General features: G+C 48.5%; 7 protein-coding genes across 7 annotated transcripts; 4 read left to right on the top strand and 3 right to left on the bottom strand.

Annotated features, from left to right (window-relative positions):
* Positions 1 to 30: 30 nt before the first annotated feature.
* On the top strand, positions 31 to 3087 carry N7483_011986 (FAR11/STRIP family protein; the record flags this gene model as incomplete). Its single annotated transcript, XM_057095413.1, has 5 exons — positions 31 to 1644; positions 1708 to 1820; positions 1877 to 2022; positions 2082 to 2211; positions 2271 to 3087. The coding sequence occupies 5 exons, from the start codon at positions 31 to 33 to the stop codon at positions 3085 to 3087; spliced, it is 2820 nt and encodes a 939-aa protein (XP_056941384.1).
* Positions 3088 to 3546: 459 nt separating this feature from the next.
* Positions 3547 to 4650, top strand: N7483_011985 (ribosome biosynthesis protein MAK16; the record flags this gene model as incomplete). Its single annotated transcript, XM_057095412.1, has 2 exons — positions 3547 to 3605; positions 3744 to 4650. 2 exons carry the CDS (start codon positions 3547 to 3549, stop codon positions 4648 to 4650), a joined length of 966 nt encoding a protein of 321 aa, XP_056941383.1.
* A 398-nt stretch (positions 4651 to 5048) lies between these two features.
* Positions 5049 to 5771, bottom strand: N7483_011984 (BTB/POZ domain-containing protein; the record flags this gene model as incomplete). The annotated part of the gene is made up of 1 exon (XM_057095411.1): positions 5049 to 5771. One exon carries the CDS (start codon positions 5769 to 5771, stop codon positions 5049 to 5051), a length of 723 nt encoding a protein of 240 aa, XP_056941382.1.
* An 807-nt stretch (positions 5772 to 6578) lies between these two features.
* Positions 6579 to 7268, top strand: N7483_011983 (uncharacterized protein; the record flags this gene model as incomplete). The annotated part of the gene is made up of 1 exon (XM_057095410.1): positions 6579 to 7268. The coding sequence occupies one exon, from the start codon at positions 6579 to 6581 to the stop codon at positions 7266 to 7268; it is 690 nt and encodes a 229-aa protein (XP_056941381.1).
* A 1791-nt stretch (positions 7269 to 9059) lies between these two features.
* Positions 9060 to 10811, top strand: N7483_011982 (putative MFS sugar transporter; the record flags this gene model as incomplete). Its single annotated transcript, XM_057095409.1, has 2 exons — positions 9060 to 9618; positions 9712 to 10811. 2 exons carry the CDS (start codon positions 9060 to 9062, stop codon positions 10809 to 10811), a joined length of 1659 nt encoding a protein of 552 aa, XP_056941380.1.
* A 522-nt stretch (positions 10812 to 11333) lies between these two features.
* On the bottom strand, positions 11334 to 12161 carry N7483_011981 (uncharacterized protein; the record flags this gene model as incomplete). Its single annotated transcript, XM_057095408.1, has 2 exons — positions 11334 to 11932; positions 12134 to 12161. 2 exons carry the CDS (start codon positions 12159 to 12161, stop codon positions 11334 to 11336), a joined length of 627 nt encoding a protein of 208 aa, XP_056941379.1.
* Positions 12162 to 13299: 1138 nt separating this feature from the next.
* On the bottom strand, positions 13300 to 17111 carry N7483_011980 (aminophospholipid-translocating P4-type ATPase NEO1; the record flags this gene model as incomplete). Its single annotated transcript, XM_057095407.1, has 4 exons — positions 13300 to 14154; positions 14207 to 15273; positions 15331 to 16136; positions 16195 to 17111. 4 exons carry the CDS (start codon positions 17109 to 17111, stop codon positions 13300 to 13302), a joined length of 3645 nt encoding a protein of 1214 aa, XP_056941378.1.
* Between the last annotated feature and the right edge of the window lie 794 nt (positions 17112 to 17905).

Genomic DNA, 17905 nt, shown 5'->3' with positions numbered 1-17905 from the left:
CTTCAACAATTACGGCGACTTGTGCAGGAGATGCCGAAGGTTGAGCAGCCAGCGTATGCTTTTGAATATGCGGATGCCCAGCCATTCCCGGAAGAATTGGATGAATGGTTTCAATACAATGACTTTGATCGAGTCATGCTAATGGGCATGAAGTCGACTTTTGATCGTCAATGGGCTACATTTTGCCGACAGCAAAGCTCTGGAGTTGCAGGACTGTCCTGGCTGGATGCGTCTGATAGTCTGAGAAGAACTTTTATTTCTCAGTCCCTCGACAAGCTGCAGTACCCCGAGATCTCAGTACGATTGGAGGCTTTAGAGAACATCTGCTATACAGTCACGGGCAATTGGGGCCTCACTGCTGGCCGTCAGACACCAGGATACCCAGAAAATCCGGAACCAAAGGCTGCTGCGGAATCGCCCCGTTCAAAATCGCTACAAATCGAGTGGATTGAAAGGAATGTGTCTTTGGTTCAAGAGTGCGGGGGAATCCCACTTTTGGTCAAAAGGTTGTCGCAATTGTTTGACCGTCGCCGCTCCTCATTGGGCCCTGATCAAGATGGCCTGGAGTTTGAAAGGCTTCACCCAGGCGATATTCCTGCACCAGAACGTGAAGCTAACTTGGTATTGACCATGTTGTATTTTGCGATTGAGGTCGGTCGTAGACAGGAGGCCCGAGATCCCCGGTATACAATGATTCGAGATGGACTGGCAGAGTCAGATCCCTGCTTGCTAGTCACAATTGTGGAAATAATTGCCCGGTTGAGATGGGATGAGACTGCCAATATTCCTCTTACTCGGATTATCCTGTTACTCTGGAAATCATTGCTTCTGGTATTTGGCGGTACTGCCCAGCTTAAGAAAGCCAAAGAGATATTGGAGCCGTCTGCATCGTATGAAGATGACACGCTTAATCGCAGGGGACCTTTCCTTCATGCATCTCCCCTCGATTACCATCTTTTCCGACAGGAAATCACCTCGAAATACCCCGCCTACAATCCTCCTCCTCCCATTGTTCCGTTAGAACTCGAGAATAACTCGATCCTACCTCCCCTTCCACAGCATCCCGCCAGAATCAACACATCCAGTGGCATATTTTCTGGCGTCGGTCCCTCCATTGCTGGCGGCAATGGCTCTATTATCCAACAAGCCGTTCATATTGCAACTCCAGCGCCATCTCCCCCTCCATCACCAATAGGTCCTGGAGGCAAGGCTGGGAAGAAGCAAAATTACCAGACGAACCAGAACTTCCCTCTCATGTATCCTCCGCTGGACGATAGCAGCAACAAGATCGGCGGCAAAGGAACCACCGAGCGGCAAGATGTACTTGTTGGGAAGCGTTGGGAAGGCAGTGATGTTCCTGCCTCCATCATTGAAGCTGGTCGGCTTTTTTCTACACACGTGAAACTCACACGGGCCATGTCTCAGTTGTGGGAGGAACGTGAGAACTTTATGAAGTATGATCGTGGGTGGAATTTTGAGAATACTCAACAGCCGCTTGATCCTTTCGAGATGGAAGCAATGAATGGCGATATTGAACACTTGGACTTATCGGGCTCTGATAAGCCCAAGCTCAAGAAGAAGGCTCCAAAGGAAACAGATGATCCTGATATCCAGCGACGACTGGATGCCGTGGAGAATTTCTATGTGAGTTCCCGCCAATGATAACGAATAAACAAACGAGTTCTTGTGCTGATGAATTCTGTCCAGGCTCAAGCATTGTCTCACCTTCAGTCGATTACAATTGTCTTCTTGAAGATCATTCTTACCAACGTTAGTGCGGTGGTCAACCAAGCAAACTCACAGGCCAGTCAGAGCATGAGGTATGTCCATGACTATTCTAGAGCTGCAACTTGACCGAATTCTAATCATGACTTAGTAACGGCCATGGGATCAACGGCACATCCGGAGAATTTTTATCTGAAACTTCCGTTGATGAGCTTGATAATATTCGCCTTAGAGAGATCACTTCAAAGGCTGTGTCCGGAACTTTGCTCCTCCTGGTGAAATGGTTCAAGCGGTCTCGTGAGTGGTTCTTGCCCCAATGCTTCGTCTTACGCACATTACTGACCCACACCATCCAGACATCTTGAAATTTGAGTATATGACCCAACTCTTACTTGATTCTAATTACCTGCCTTTGATCCTGAAGATGTTCGCTCATCAAGATGTGGACCAAGCGGTGGCACAGAAAAATGACCGCGACGATCTTGCGTGAGTGTTTGCCATTTTGAATCTATATGCGCATGGTTTTTCTAACAACACGTCCCAAGTTTCTTCCACTTCTGCCGCGAGCACAGTGATTATCAGCCCACTGTTGGAGTGGATGATGGAGACACCGAAAGCGAGGATGAGGCTGTGCCGCCACCTATTTCTCGACACCGTCCCCATCTCAATCGCAGCAGTACATCTGTGCGCAACATATCATCCGAAGACACCATCGGTGATGCAATGGATGGTCCTGCCCGGCCCGAAGTCGACGAGCTAGGCTATCCCACTGGTCCGGCTCCCAAAGAACCCATAACCGTATTCTCATTCCGCAACTTCTTCTCCGCCATTAACTACCTCCATATCATGCAAAAGATTACACGCGACAAGGGCCATCGCTGCCTCCTTCTTGTGCAGTACAAATCCAGCACGATCCTTCGCAAGGGCCTCAAGATCCCTGATCCACATCTCCGCTTCTACACCCTCAAACTCTTCAAGTCACAGGTACCCTACTGTGGCCGAAAATGGCGTCAAAGTAACATGCGTGTTATCACTGCCATCTACCTTTATTGTAGACCTGAGCTTCGTGATGACTGGCTCTCTGGCTCGGATGTCGATGCTGACGTTGAAGAAGCATTGCCATTGGAACAGGCTCTTCGGGGACTGACCCATTGGTGGCATCTTCGCCAGTATAAGAATTTGATGGGTGGGCCTGAAGGGACCTCTTTGATGGAGGAGGAAAGAGATTTCTTTGTTCGGGAGTTAGAGTCGATGGGCTGGGGTTTTACTGATGATATGGTTGGAGATGACTCGGATATGAGCAACCAAATGGTCAGTGGCACAGAGTGGGATGGTGGATTGCAAATGGAAGGTTGGTCATGATATTTTTTTTTTACAGAGATGACGATAGATCAATGTAGATACCCGATGATGATGAAATTGCTTTTTTATGCATGTGTGTTGAACTGTGCAGCAGTAGGGAGTAAAAAAACTTAAAGTCGTGATTGATGAGTCCGGAGATGATCAACTTGAGCCTGTGCTTTCTCCACCGGGGGGCATATCCACCAAGAACTTCAATATTGAAACCACCGCACCATTTAATTCCCACCTTAGTAGCTTATTATCACCAAGTCAATGAATTCAAAGTCTTCTACTCTGTACTATAACAACTAACTCAAGTCTTTGAAAATGTCAGTTCATTAGGTAAGCTATACTTTGGAGTGGACCACTCACCGCGCTCCTATCGATAAGCGCTCCACGTGACCGTCAACTTTTTTTTTCTTCTCGATCAACACCTGGGCAACGGGTCTCCAGCCTACACTTCACCTCACAAAGCCCATCATGTCCGACGAAATTGTCTGGCAGGTGATCAACCAGCAGTTTTGTTCATACAAACTGAAGTAAGTGGCATGATACATTTCTCCCATCTATCAAAAAATCTGTCCTTCTCATCAATCTCAACATCGCAATCTCCACCAACGATGCAACTCAAATTTTCCAACATAAGAAAACCACCACTAATCACTGATATATTACAGAACCACAAAAGGCCAAAACTTCTGCCGAAATGAATACAACGTCTCAGGTCTCTGCAATCGGCAATCATGCCCACTAGCCAATTCCCGGTACGCAACCGTGCGCGCCGACCCCGAGACTGGCGCCATGTACCTGTACATGAAGACCATTGAGCGCGCACACATGCCCAGCAAATGGTGGGAACGGATTCGTCTATCCTCCAACTACGCCAAGGCCCTCGAGCAACTGGACGAGCGTCTAATCTACTGGCCAAAATTCCTGGTTCACAAGTGCAAGCAGCGTCTCACACGCCTGACGCAAGTGAATATCCGCATGAAGAATATTGCGAAGGAAGAGGATCGTCTCGGTGAGAAGATTGTGCCTAAGCTTGCGCCCAAGGTGCGCAGACGAGAGGAGACTCGTGAGCGCAAGGCACTTTCCGCTGCTAAGGTTGAGAGGGCCATTGAGCGAGAGCTTATTGATCGTTTGCGATCTGGTGCTTACGGTGATCGACCACTTAATGTTGAGGAGGGTATTTGGAAGAAGGTCCTCCGTGGATTGGAGCGTGCGGGTGAGGGTGAGCGCGATGAGGATCTGGATGATGGAGAGCTCGAGGAGGAAGAGGAGGATGAGGAGGGCGTTGGTGAGGTCGAGTATGTCAGTGATTTGGACGAGGACGAGGACCTCGAGGATATTGAGGATTGGTTGGGCAATGACTCAGCTCAGGACTCGAGTGACTACGACGATGAGAGCGATGAGGAGAGTGACGAGGACAGCGACGATGAGCCTCCTAGTGAGGATGAGAAGAAGCCTAAGCCCGGTGCTAAGCGCAAGAATGTTGCTCCTACACAACGGCCACGCAAGAAGGGCCCCCGTATTGAGATCGAGTACGAGACTGAGGGTGCGGAGCGCGATACTGTCATGGGTTAAACCTGTTTCTCGCTACTTCTTATCGAGGAATCTGGGGAAAAGCTTTATTTGTGGTGCATGGCGTTGATGGGTCATGGTTTTTTTCTTCTTTTCTTTCTTCTTGTGTTATGTTCAATTGTTACGCTGTGATAAATGCATCATACCAAATTATTGCATATAATGTGTTACCAAGTTTAGCTAGTTATCATGTGAGTGGGTGGCTACTTTCCAAGGTTGCCATCCGGCGTTACTAAGAATTAGAACTCTGAACACCAATTTCGATTACTCCTTAGTCGCTATGGTGCCCTCCCTGCCAGAGACCAAGAACGGTCATAACGCCGCTCTCACACTCACTGACAAACTCATCAAGGCCCCGGGTCGCGACAACTGGGATGACACAATGGGCTAAACCAACCATTCTATTCCTCCTGACGAGGGCGCTTCCTGGCGCTACCAGGGACATCGCTACTAGAGACATTGCTGTCAAGATCCGTTGTCTTTCCCTTGTCCTTGCGATCCATCATGAGGGAAAGAATATCGTAGGCGAACTCTGGCATCTCGTTACAAAGCAATCTGAACTCGTCCTTCAGGTCACGACGAAGGATATGGCCCTGGGTAGCCCAGTAAGACGCAACAGGTCTGCGAATAGTGACATCAGCGACATTGGTTTGGGTGTAGATATAGCGTGCGTAGCTCAACTCGCCAATTGGGGTCGACTTCACGGAGTGAATCTTGTCATGTGCCGATTTCTTCAGTTTGGTCAAGCCCAATTTCTTGGCTAGGGTGTAGACTTGCGCATGACGAAGTAAGAGCTCACCACCCTCGTCAATACTATCCAAGGACTTGTCGGAAGTAAGTTGGATGCTGTAGTCATGTGTGTACTGATACTGAAGGAAACAGCTAAAAGTCTCAACATCCTCGGATGGGAGTTCGATGCGTCGGGGACTTGAGTCGTCGAATGCGTCGATCAATTGCTTCAGAAATGGCGATTCAAGCAGCAGGTCCTGATGGGCTGTTAACGCTGTCTCATGTTCACCTTTGCCGATTACGAATTCAACGAGGGGCGAGGTGAGGAATCTGTGATCGGTTTGCAATTGCCGTTTAATTAATGGAGCCCCGTTTCCGACTGGTGTCGTGCCCATGCTGATGAGGGAAGGTGCCCAGGTGTATGCGAGAAAGCCAAATTGGGGAAGAGGCTGAGGGGTTGACTGAACTGCCCAGGTGGTTCGGTCAACTGCCCAGTAAGACTGGAAAGGGTCATCCGACTTAGGGAGATTGGCTCAAGATGAAACTGACGCGTCATTCTTAGCTGCTTCCAAGGTTGAAGGTATCGTTTGAATGTTAGTACGAGCAGGGGGAGGCCTTCGACTACTGCAATCCAGCTTGGCTGTAGTAGACTACATATTTATCTAGCTGCATGGTAATTTGGTAAATATCAAGCAAAAGGGCAACTAGTTTAAATACTATTCCAAGGGGAGCAAAAGATAGTAATATTAAGCATAGTTGAACAATCTGTCTAGAAATTAAAAATGAATGTCACTGGCGGCTTCTAACCTTCACAGGTTCATGCATAGATTGCACATGTGTAGACACAGACTATACGGGGTAGTAGAGTCGGATTCCGGTCTATTCCTGACTCGGAATATGCACGTGATCTTGAAACCTCACTTGTTTCATTTAGAGCTTCAACTTCCCGAGTATCCGCCACTTGCAGGAGCCGGCTCTTTGCAAAACACTCCGTCATTTTACTCAACAGGCCTACAAGTTACGATTTGAAACTTTTTTCAAATAATCACCTTCTGATCTTGTGATACCTCCGGAGCTCTCTGCATCTACTGCACTACCGCCCACAGGAAGCAGCTCCCGCATCATCGACCCACCCCACATCACAGTTGTCATCGATTTGACAGATTGCTTGAACATCGGCCACTGGTCACCACGCGCCCAAAATGAGCTCGTACTTCTCATCCTTGACATCCTCCTCCTCTATATCCAATGTACTGGGCTCTCGACTTAACAGTCTCCGCCGTGCCATTACAGTAGGCGATGAAGGTGACGACCCTGACAACGAAGACTGCTCACACGTCTCCCACGCACTCCGCGCCTACTACAACGAAAAAGGACGTCCATACCCTCCTTGGCTTCCTGCAGACCCGAAGGCTCCAACTCCGAGCTCTTCTCGTGTTGTCGCTACTACCCAGCTGCCTGGTCAGGCTCCCGCCGCATCCTACGGGCGGGGTGGCGGCTTGGGTGATCTATGGGGTGATTCAGCCTCATCTCAGCCACCTCCCTCACAGACCACTAGTCTTCGTCGAGGCCGAGGTACCGCAAATCAGCCGCCTCCACTGAAGTCCAGTGTGAGCTCCCCCGCAGGTCCGACACCTTCACCAGGTCCTCCTCTTGCACAAACGTATTCGAACCCCAGCTCCGGCTCCCTACACCCCGCTGGAGCTCGGCCCTTACCCAGTCAGCGAACTGGATCATCACAATCTAGTGTATCTAGTCAGTCACGAACCAATTCAGGTTCGGGTGGCTCTGCGCAGGAAAGACTGCGAGCACGGTTGCAGGGAGGTCGATCTCCTAGCCCTGCTAATATGGATCCTAGTTCTCGGAAGCCAGTTGGAGAACGACGGTGGTAATGAGGATTTCAAATGCTCGCATTGGAGAAATTGCATCGTCGTGACTGGAGCATGGCGCCAGGAGTTATTATCATTCCCTCGGTTTTGAACTATACATAAAAACAATCCAAATGACAAATTTTACCCACATCATTATGTGCACTTTCTACGGTAAGCCAAGAAAATAACATATTTTGCCATGAGAATTGATCATTTACCCGAACTTGCCCACTGTTCCATGCAAGTGTCAGGTAATATAAACTCTACATCATCTTCTCAGGCTCTAGGCTTGCGTAAGAGTCTCATTTCGAGGACAATTGTTCAAAATGACTCCACTACTCCAAAGGTCTTTCCTATTTTGAGATAGAGATGAAATGTTGGCCATGGTACGCGAATGACCAAATGATGATGATTGGGTCCCTCGGCGGTTACCACTATAAAATTCCCCCTTCGAATATAGGCTAAACTGAGGTCAGATCCGCTAAAGAAAGCCACCACCCCCACGCGCCCCTCTCCACGATACGATGGTCAACGAATGACGCTCTCGGGAAACTCCCGTAATTTCCAGCGATTGGGAGCCCGTGGTATGAGCCATTCTCCCCTTTACAAAAATTGGCGATCCCGTGAGCAACCCCGTTTTCTTTAAGAAAACAAGCCGGGATGAACTCGGGATCAGGTTCCCGCATCCCCACTTCACCCCGAGGTTTCTCTCCCCGGCCCGGACGCCCTGGGCGTTGAATGGAGGATTCATTTCGCCGAAGTCTCTCCGATGACTACTGGAGTCTCCATATGGGGTTCCCATCCCATTCTAACTCCCGAATTGGAGTCGGACACTGTCCGAAACCATACCATGTGATATGGTTCTGCTTTTTTTTTTTCATTGGACTCGGCGTGAGACCTACTCAATATGTATTCCCTCGGGCTGATCTGTCGGCTTTGTCTTCACCCGTAACATTGAGAAGCAATGTCATACTCCACTTCCCAGGCCGATTTCTGCACAATATCAACGGCAAGCCGGGAAGTTTCCAGAACTACGATGCCGATGGCACCTCCATTTTCCAGTGGGTGACACTGTGACAGTATGAAAAATGATAGGCGTGGATCCCTATTGTGTAATAGGATGGGTGTATTTTCATTTCAAGTTGCAACTTGGACTGGTTAAGCTTTTCGAGCTACGATTCGTCAACAACCCCGATCATCCCCCTCGAATTCCCCGGCCTTCCCCTCTCCGCATTCCACTACTCCGTACCCCCTGTCAAGTATGTCGATGGATACTAATTTGGGGCAGTCTTTACCAGGTTTGGGCGTCCGGTGAACAAAATCCGTCATGATCTGTCTCATTTCTGTTACTGCCCGCTCTCGTGGGTGGTGCCCCGCTGAATCTCCACATCTTGAAAGTTGGAGTACATGCTCCAGACAAATTTGACGAGAATCATGGGGCGGATCCCCTGCCGAGACTTAGACTTTTAGTTTCTCCGTAGCCTTGGTTCTTTTTTGCCTATAGAATTTTTCTTGTACGTAGTACGTCAGGCTCATCGCCAAAGTGTATTTCCGGATATCATTGGGGACTAGGAGGGACTAGGAGGTCCTGTGTCGTGTGGTCTGAGATCGACCTCAAATACTTCCTGTTTTCCCCAATTCCCCCGTCTTTTCGCGTTCCAGTTTCCTTACGCCTTTTCTTCTCTTCTTTTCTGCATACCCACTGGGTGGGATCTGGTTGAAAACACCAGTTTAATTCTTCTTTTTTATATACAATATCTACTTTCATACTGCTTTGTTCACCCTAGAACTTGGAAAGGGTCTTGTGCAACCATGTCGGAAGCCAAGGATCTTGAGGTGTCTGCAGACACTCACAAGGAAGCCCCCATCGCCGTTGAGATGGACCATGTAGACCTGAAAGAAACCCAAGTTAGTGAGGCGGCGATGGACGCTGAGCTCCAACTTCTCGAGGAGCAACTGCAGACTCTGCCCAAGGCCAAGTTTGAGATTTCATTCTCGAACCCAGCTCTCTATACCTGGATTCTGGTAGGATTTGCATCTATGGGTGGTCTGCTCTCCGGTCTGGATCAGTCACTTATTAGTGGTGCCAACATCTCTCTGCCCGATGCTTTGAATCTGTCTTCCAGCCAGGCCAGTCTGGTCAATGGTGGAATGCCTCTTGGTGCTGTTGCTGGTGCCCTCCTTCTGTCTCCCTGCAACGAGTACCTCGGTCGTCGCATGTCTATTATTGTTTCTTGCATTCTGTACACCATTGGTGCTGGTCTGGAGGCCGGAGCTATCAACTTTGGTATGATCTTTGCTGGTCGTATGGTTCTGGGCGCTGGTGTTGGTTTAGAAGGTGGTACCGTACCTGTCTATGTTGCCGAGTCTGGTAAGTCAATTCCAAGGTTGTTTACGAGTACCTACTGCCCAGGTGGCGTTGCTCAAGATGATTCATTTTACTAATTCCGGGAAATCAATATAGTTCCCAGCAAGATCCGTGGTAACCTCGTCTCCTTATATCAACTCAACATCGCACTGGGTGAAGTTCTAGGATATGCCGTTGCTGCCATCTTTATTGGTGTCGACGGTGACTGGCGATACATCCTGGGTTCGTCCCTCGTTTTCTCGACTATCCTCCTGGTTGGAATGATGTTCCTCCCCGAGAGCCCCCGTTACTTGATGCACAAGGGACGCGAGATCGAGGCCTACGATGTTTGGAAGCGCATCCGTGGCTTCAATGATTTTGATGCAAAGGATGAGTTCCTGGGTATGCGCCAGGCCGTCCAGATCGAGGCTGAGGAGCAGTCCCGGACAAAGAAATATGCCTGGATGGATTTCTTCACCAACCCTCGTGCCCGCCGTGCTATTGTCTACGCCAACATTATGATCTTCCTCGGCCAATTCACTGGTGTGAACGCTGTCATGTACTACATGTCTACCCTGATGGAGGCTATTGGCTTTGATGAAAAGAAGGCTGTCTTCATGTCTCTTGTCGGCGGTGCCTCTCTTATGATTGGTGCTATTCCTGCTGTCTTGTACATGGAGCGCTTCGGTCGTCGCTACTGGGCTAATGCCATGCTGCCGGGTTTCTTCATTGGTCTTGTTCTCGTCGGTGTGGGTTACACCATCGACTACAGCAAGCACCCCGCTGCTGCTGAGGGTATTTACCTCACCGGTATTATTCTGTACATGGGTTTCTTCGGTTCTTACGCCTGTCTGACCTGGGTTATCCCCTCCGAGGTCTTCCCTACTTACCTGCGTTCTTACGGTATGACTACCGCCGACGCGAATCTGTTCCTGTGCTCCTTCATTGTTACCTACAACTTCACTCGCATGATGGACTCCATGACTCGTATTGGTCTCACTCTTGGTTTCTACGGTGGTATTGCCGTTTTGGGCTGGTTCTACCAGATAATCTTCATGCCCGAGACTAAGAACAAGTCCCTTGAGGAGATTGATGAGCTTTTCTCTCAGCCTACCTCTGTTATTGTGAAGAAGAACATGAAGCAGACTGCTGAGGTCATTCGTGATCTGGCACACTTCCGCCTGCGTAAGGTGTTCTCGCCTGAGCCTTCCATGTAGGCGTTGACCATAAACATATGACTTCGTTTCATTGCTTATTACCTAGCATTGATACTGTTTTAATTTTCTCTTGGTTTTCATTTATGCCATTCATGACTCGACATGAGCATGTCATGTAGTGACCATGTGACTACGATGCACTGCAATATACCCAATCAATGTATAACAATGATCATGATTCAATCAAAATACTTTCAACCTCACCTTCAATGTTCATACAAGTACCTAGCAATATCGTAACCCTGGCATCGTAACCCTGAAGTAATATGATTAAGCCACCTTCGACCTGAAATGAGATTATGACTGCCATTGGCAGTAGTTCAAGTTGAATTTCATCTCGAAGATTGAAAGGGTATATAGCACAAATCATAATCAAACATCATTTCGTTTCCCTCAGTCCAATATCTCTATCATCATGATATCCTCCCTCGTTCGGATGCTCTTCGTCTCTCAGGCTTTGCTCTTCGTCTCTCACAGTAGTCGACGATGTCACCGACGAAACCTGCACATCACCCTCCAGCTCTACCTGCGGCACTGTTGGACTTCGCTCCACAGGTGGCTTCGCTCCACAGGTAACTCCACCGGAGAGTTACCCGGTAACTCAGCAGGCGTAGATCCATTCAGCTTCAAAGCCCCAACATCCTGCCCCGTATCTAGTTCCTGTTTTACCGGTGGACTCCTCTCAACCCCATCCAACTCCGGTTTCCCCGTTAACACATCCCCATTTAACCCAGAACTTGGACTCTGTTGAGAATCCGTACTCGTACTCGTCGTAGTCTTATTGCGTCGTCGTCTATCCCAAACGATAAACGCAATCGCAGTAAGAATAATAACACCAACCGGAACACAAACACCAATAGCGATTTTCGCACCGGTAGATAAACCACCGTTATGATGTGGATCAAAGCGTGACAAATTCGTCGAAGTAGGAAGAGGAAGGTAATTGGAGATGGTATTTCGAATAAGAATCACCGACATAGCTTGGAATATCGCGTCGCCTGTTTCGCCTTGCTTGCCCAGAACGCCGTTGTAATCTTTGGCGGATTGTGTGGTGTATTGATCGCTCACTACTGTTAGGATTGAGCGTGATGTGAGGACTAGGGTGTTGCTGGTACAAAGGTCTCCGTCGAAGTCGTAGCCGCTGGGTTCAATTTTCGAATTATCAATTTTGTTTTGGACTGAAAAGTACGTGTGTAGGGAAAATCATGATGTATGGAAGGGCTGGGGTGATAAAAGTAATAATTATTGGGATGCATGCAAGGGAGTGATGTGATGGATGTATCTATTCTGAGTCCGTACTTTATGGAGTAGGGACAACTCACGAAGGACAACAAACGGTAGCTCCGTCATTTTTACAAAGACTTGTCACATATTCTGATAGAAGAAATGATTTTGTGCGTTGGATATGACTTGCTGAGAAGGTTGGAGTGAAGCCGGAAGGACAAATGAGGCCTGGTGAGAAGGCTTTATAGTTCAGATTGGTATCGTTGGCTTTGGATTCAGACCATCCGCTAGGGTAGCACGAAGAGGCGTATCCGATTTCACCGGAATTGCAGGTTGGACCTCAGGCTAGTAATGTGTAATTGGTGTTATGCTGGATCCATTGCTCTGAGAAACAGTCGGCTGGAGGGGTGAAGGTAGTAGTTAAAGGGCCGAAATTTGGAGAACTAGTCGTCATTGAGGAAAGCCCTGGAGCAGGTGGCATATCTAGCAAATGACAGGTAGATGTTACAGAGACTTGAAGGTCATGAGGAAATCGAGGAGAAAGGTCAGAAAAGTAGATAGCAGGAGACTTCGTTTTTACCTCATAAGGCCCTCAGTGTACAATCTTCATCCTAGCTACTCGGTGAGTATGGGGAAAGGGGCCAATTTGCTGCACTGCCATGTTTCTGGACTCCAAAGAACGTACGATCAGACGATCAGAAGAAGCTACATCCTCATCCGCCAATAACAGACCCTGCGAGATCTTGAAAGTTTCCGAATCATTGTGATGTACAAGTGTTTTTTTGGCTCTCGATATGTTAGTGACCCAGTGGGTCGTATTAGGTCCACAGAAGTGGATCCTAGCTGGGCAGAATTGGATTGAACTCGTATAAAATTGGTTTATACATGAGGTCTATGATTCAGGTCCGCCAACTGGAGGACAAGCACTATGTAATAGTAGCGATGGCACAAGACCTCTTACAACCAGACGCACACGCGCTGACATTGAGTAAATGTATGGTTTAGAACATAAATCATCTTGATAAGTTTCTACCGCGCTCAACATAGATACAAAAATCGAAATTATATTTCGGTATTCAAGAGAAGATGGTTCTAACGACTTTGCGCTCTACAAGGACAACATGCTGGGGGTGGATATACAGGATGGCCAGGCACTCTGCCAGAACCTAAATGGGAAGAGAGAAAAAGTAAGGAAGGGAAAAGAAAAAGAAGCGAGGGAGAATAGGGGGGTGAGAGGGGTTTGTGATCCAAACTAGCAGACGCTTCAACCGCGCACCTTCCGGTAGCTTGGAGGCTTCACGGAGTGTCTGATGAGCTTAGCAGCCCATACTGGCACCAATGAGACAGCGAGTACAGCGACAACACGCCACACCCAGTCCAGAGTGATCACAAAGCCAAGATCGAAGTAGCCACCGAGGAAAGGGACGCTGCCGGCGTACAACAGTAGAGTGCCGACCAAGCAAAAAATCATGACGGGATGCCAAGTGGTGATAGAGATGGCGACCATTGCCAGCTCGTTAAGAACAAGGGCCGTGAAAGAAACACTGATCAATCGAGGGCCAGTAATAGTATCCAATAGAATCTGAGAGAGGCCTTGAATGACCGCTCCCTGGAAGACGGAGATAAAAACCCAGGTGAAGAAGGATCGATAACTCAGACTCTTGCCGGTCTTCAGCTCCTTGTACAACTCTGGGTAGAGATTGGCGAGTCGCTCATCTACATCTCGATCAAACACAAGCGAGAAGACGGGGGCGTTGGTGTAGACAGTGGCGTAACCAATCATCAGCCAGTCGATGAAGAGACCCTTCGGATCGAAATGGCCAGCAATGCTGTACATGGTCTGACATATACTGATGATCAAGCCACGATGCATGATGAACTGTGCTAGCTTGGCGGACCGCTTGTAAGAGTTTCGACCATGCCAGACGAGGAGCTTGGTCAAATGATGAAAGTGGGTGATACTGAAATCAGCAGCCAAAGATGCCTGCCGACCTTCTTTACCCACGATACCAATGCCTACATCCGCAGCCTGAATCATTGATACATCATTACCTCCGTCACCGATACAACAGACACGCTTCTTGGTGTATTCACGGATCAGCGTGGCGACTTCGGCTTTCTGCGTGGGGGGAGCAGCGGCATGCAATGACTGCAGGAAGGAGGACTGCGACAGAGATGAATGCTGTTCGGAAGTGATTGAGCATCAAGGTTAGAGATTCGCCATCGATCAGAAGACAGCAGTCGGTTTTGTTGCGCAGGAAATCAAGGGCTTCTTGAGCAGTAGACTTTTCCGTCACTTTGGATACCGTGTGAATGTACTGGCCGCGAGCGACCAGCTTGGCAGAAATGGCGACACAGCGTGCTGTTTCTACCTTATCTCCAGTCAACATCCAGATCTTTACGCCCGCGTTACGCATCAATTCCAAAGAAGACTTGACATCGCGTTGCAGACGATCCTCAACGCCGGTTACGCCAAGGAGTTCCAGATCACGTTCAAGACATTCGCCGATAACCGCAGCCATACCAGCATCACGTCCTTGGAAGGACAATGATGCCTGCTTATACCTAGCGGAAAACTCTTGGTATTGCTGGAGTGACAGCCGTTTGCGACCCACAACAAGCGTTCGTAGACCCTCGCGCGCCATGTTGGCAGTCTCTTCGTCAAGCCAGTCATTAGTTGCAACAATCGATGACATAACCGTGTCTGCACCTTTCTGATAAAACCAAATTTCGGGCTCAGATTTGCTGTCAGGATCGAGGGCATTGTCGTCCAGTTGGAACTGTACGATAATACCCATACGTTTGCTGTCGGAGGTGAAGGGGAAGATGTCTAGGATGTGCACGCGAACGACTACTTGTTTGGAGTCGGTTGATTCAAGAACAACAGTCTGACGGTCACGATAAGACAACTTGAGTCCAACTTCTTCGGTGTATCGGACGATAGCGATCTCATCCGGAGATGAGGCCTGATACGTGGTCACCTTTTGACCATCTAGATCCTCGGTAGTTGGTGTAACGTTGTGGCAGAGACCAAGGGCCAGAACGAGGTCTCGGACTCGAGAACCTATTTCACGTCTTGTACGAGGCGCGGTTCCCTGCCCAGCCTGGGTTCCAAAAACAGTCGATGGGGTTGTCAAGGCATTGCCAGCAAAAGCTTGACGAATGAAAGATGTAACTTCATCCATTGCTTCGCTGGCATATGAGACAGTACCAACGTGGATCTTCTTCAATTCCATCTCTGGGTTAAAAGTCAGCATTATTGACCTTCAGTTGCCAATTTATAAAGGGGGCTTACCATTCTGGGTTAATGTCCCAGTCTTATCAGAGAGTAGATATTCGATTCTCCCCAAGTCTTCTGGAATTGTGCTGGTGCGAACGACGGTATCCGGAATGTCCTTGTCACGTTCAATGAAACGACCATATACAGACTTGGCCATATCGAGGTTGACCCGAAGACTCATCGGGATAATAGTTGAGAAGAGAATCAAGTATATCATCATCGCAACATACCACTTCTTGTCATTCGTCGGCTCAAAGCCTTCAAAGGCCACGAGAACGATGGACAGAGCGAGCGTGAGAATACATAGGATTTTGGTGAGGTTGTTGATTTCATATTCAAGCAGGCCCACCTTAGACCGGGAGGGTGAGGTCGAAAGCGCAGCGCGAGTTTGAGAACCAGTGTAGATGATTGCAGCGTACGTGATTGTATTGGATGCAAGGACGGTGTTAGCCCAGGCGGTGTTATCAATTGTCAAAGGGGCTGAGTTGGAGTTTCGGTCTTCTCCATTCTGTGATTGGGAGTACGACTTGTCAACATGAGCATCGTAAAGTCCTGGTGCAGAGCACAACTCGATTGTGCCAATAAATTCGTTCACTCTTTGATCTGGCGGGCTTGCAGTGACCTTGAGTCGAGTAAAATCGTCGAAAGAAAGGGACTGCGACAATGCAGATGGAGTACGTAGTTTCCAATCTGTTTCTCCATCTAACTGATCAGTTCGGATGAACGTGTCACTGGTAGACGAAATCTCATCAGAGCCAGCTGAGGGATTCGGGGTGGCCCCAAGATGCTCTTGATCTGGGTCAAGCAGATCAGTTGAAGTGCTAGGAACAGGTACTTCCACGGAATTTTGGCGAGAGGAGCCTGAATCATTCGAAATACTCTTCAAGATAACAACATCCGCAGGAGAGACGCTGGTTCTTGCGAACTTTGAGAATATCTCCAACTTTCAGATCCCTCGATTTCTTCGTGACATCCATGGCATTTCTGTCCAGGGATACAACGGTAAATTCTTCAGCATTTGCTTCCGCATCTCGACGACGCCGCCCGATATCATCCAAAGCTTCCTTTCCCAATGAGATGGAAACCACAAAAGCTAACGGCGCAATGTATGACGACATGTAACCAATTCGTAACATGGGCAAGACTTGTGATAATGCGACGAGGAGGAAATATATGTTGAAAAAGAAGGAGAATTCGTTATACAAAGTGCGCGGTAGAAAGCTCCATGGTGTGTATTTGGCGTTGGAGACGACATTGGGCGGGTATTTAGCGGATTGGGTCTGGCCGATCAAGATCTCTCGTGGAGGCGCATTTTCATTATCATTAACACTCCCTCCGAGTCGGCTAGAGATAGCCTGTAGGAACTTTGACTCTGTAAGATTAGACAGCCATGACCCGCGCTTTTTTGAAGGTTCCTCGTCACTGAACATGTGAGTAGAGCTCCGCCGATCCAGCAGTGGTGCATCATCCTCATGCATATTTCGTGAGCTTCCATTGGACTGGCGATTTCCATCATCTTCCCGCTCTTCCAGCAATGCAGCTGTGTCTTCTTCAGGCTCTCTGTGGCCAGATGGACTTCGTCGCCAGCGACTACCCACTCCAACTCGCAAGTTCCGTAGAGCTATTCCTGGACCATAATTTCGCGAGCGGTTTGCATAGTCTCGGGAGACTCTCGTTGTTTCCTGTGGCGCAGTGCTGGGATCTAGCTCCTCAAGGTCCAAGTCGTCGTCAGATGCCGAGAAGTCATCAGGGTCGTCTGTGTGCAAGGGATGAAGATATCCGGGGGAAGAAGGCATGATTTCGTTGGCGATGGCCGTGGAGGCTCGGGATTAGGTGATCATGAGCTGTGCAGCAAGCGAAATGCTACTCCGTGCTTATCGTCAAATAAATGATTTGAGATCGACAGCCTTAAATAGCGTGGAGGTGACGCGGCAGCATAGTGGGGACAAATGTGAAAGTAATAGCTGATGGACTAGGCGTTCTGGTGAACAAATGCCCAAAGAAGATAAAGGAGAGTACTGAAGGTCTCCAATTCCCAGTAAGCCTGTCCGTGAAGCGTGGGGAATAATTTAAGCACCGCGACTGCCTGATACCCGCGATACTGCAGTATGTATCACCTGACTGCATAAGAAATGAACCTTTGGAATTTATGTCATAATCTTACATAAGTTTGCATAAGTTCTAAATTAGGAAGGTTGTTATGCATTGCAACGGTGTTCAATTCGGATTAACATATATCCGGTCATTGAAATAGAGTTGATGACTAAGTTCCGTAGTTGGGGCCAATAACAGCAAACAGTGCAATCTGGGGGCGTCGCGACTTCGGGATATTCGTCCATGATCATCTATTCGGCAACAGGCTGTTTAATGCTTTATTTCCTTGTAATCTAATACTTTGTGTTTCTTTCCAACGCCCCCATTCTACCATTTCATGGATACCGAAGCTTAGCCTTGTTTGGTGTTTCGTTGTTGGGATTGTTGACCCTGGACGTCATTGGACAGACGTGTCAGGTTGCCTCCGAACCCCCCGAATCGAGTCGATAATCGAGGGCCTATACCATTCATGATGGCCGAATATTTAACTGCCGCT

The sequence above is a fragment of the Penicillium malachiteum genome, assembly GCF_028827825.1.
Source record: "Penicillium malachiteum strain IBT 17515 chromosome Unknown utg000005l:1.0-9002435.0:326005.0-9005861.0, whole genome shotgun sequence".
NCBI lineage: Eukaryota > Fungi > Ascomycota > Eurotiomycetes > Eurotiales > Aspergillaceae > Penicillium > Penicillium malachiteum.
This window is presented reverse-complemented; position numbering and strand designations above follow the sequence as displayed.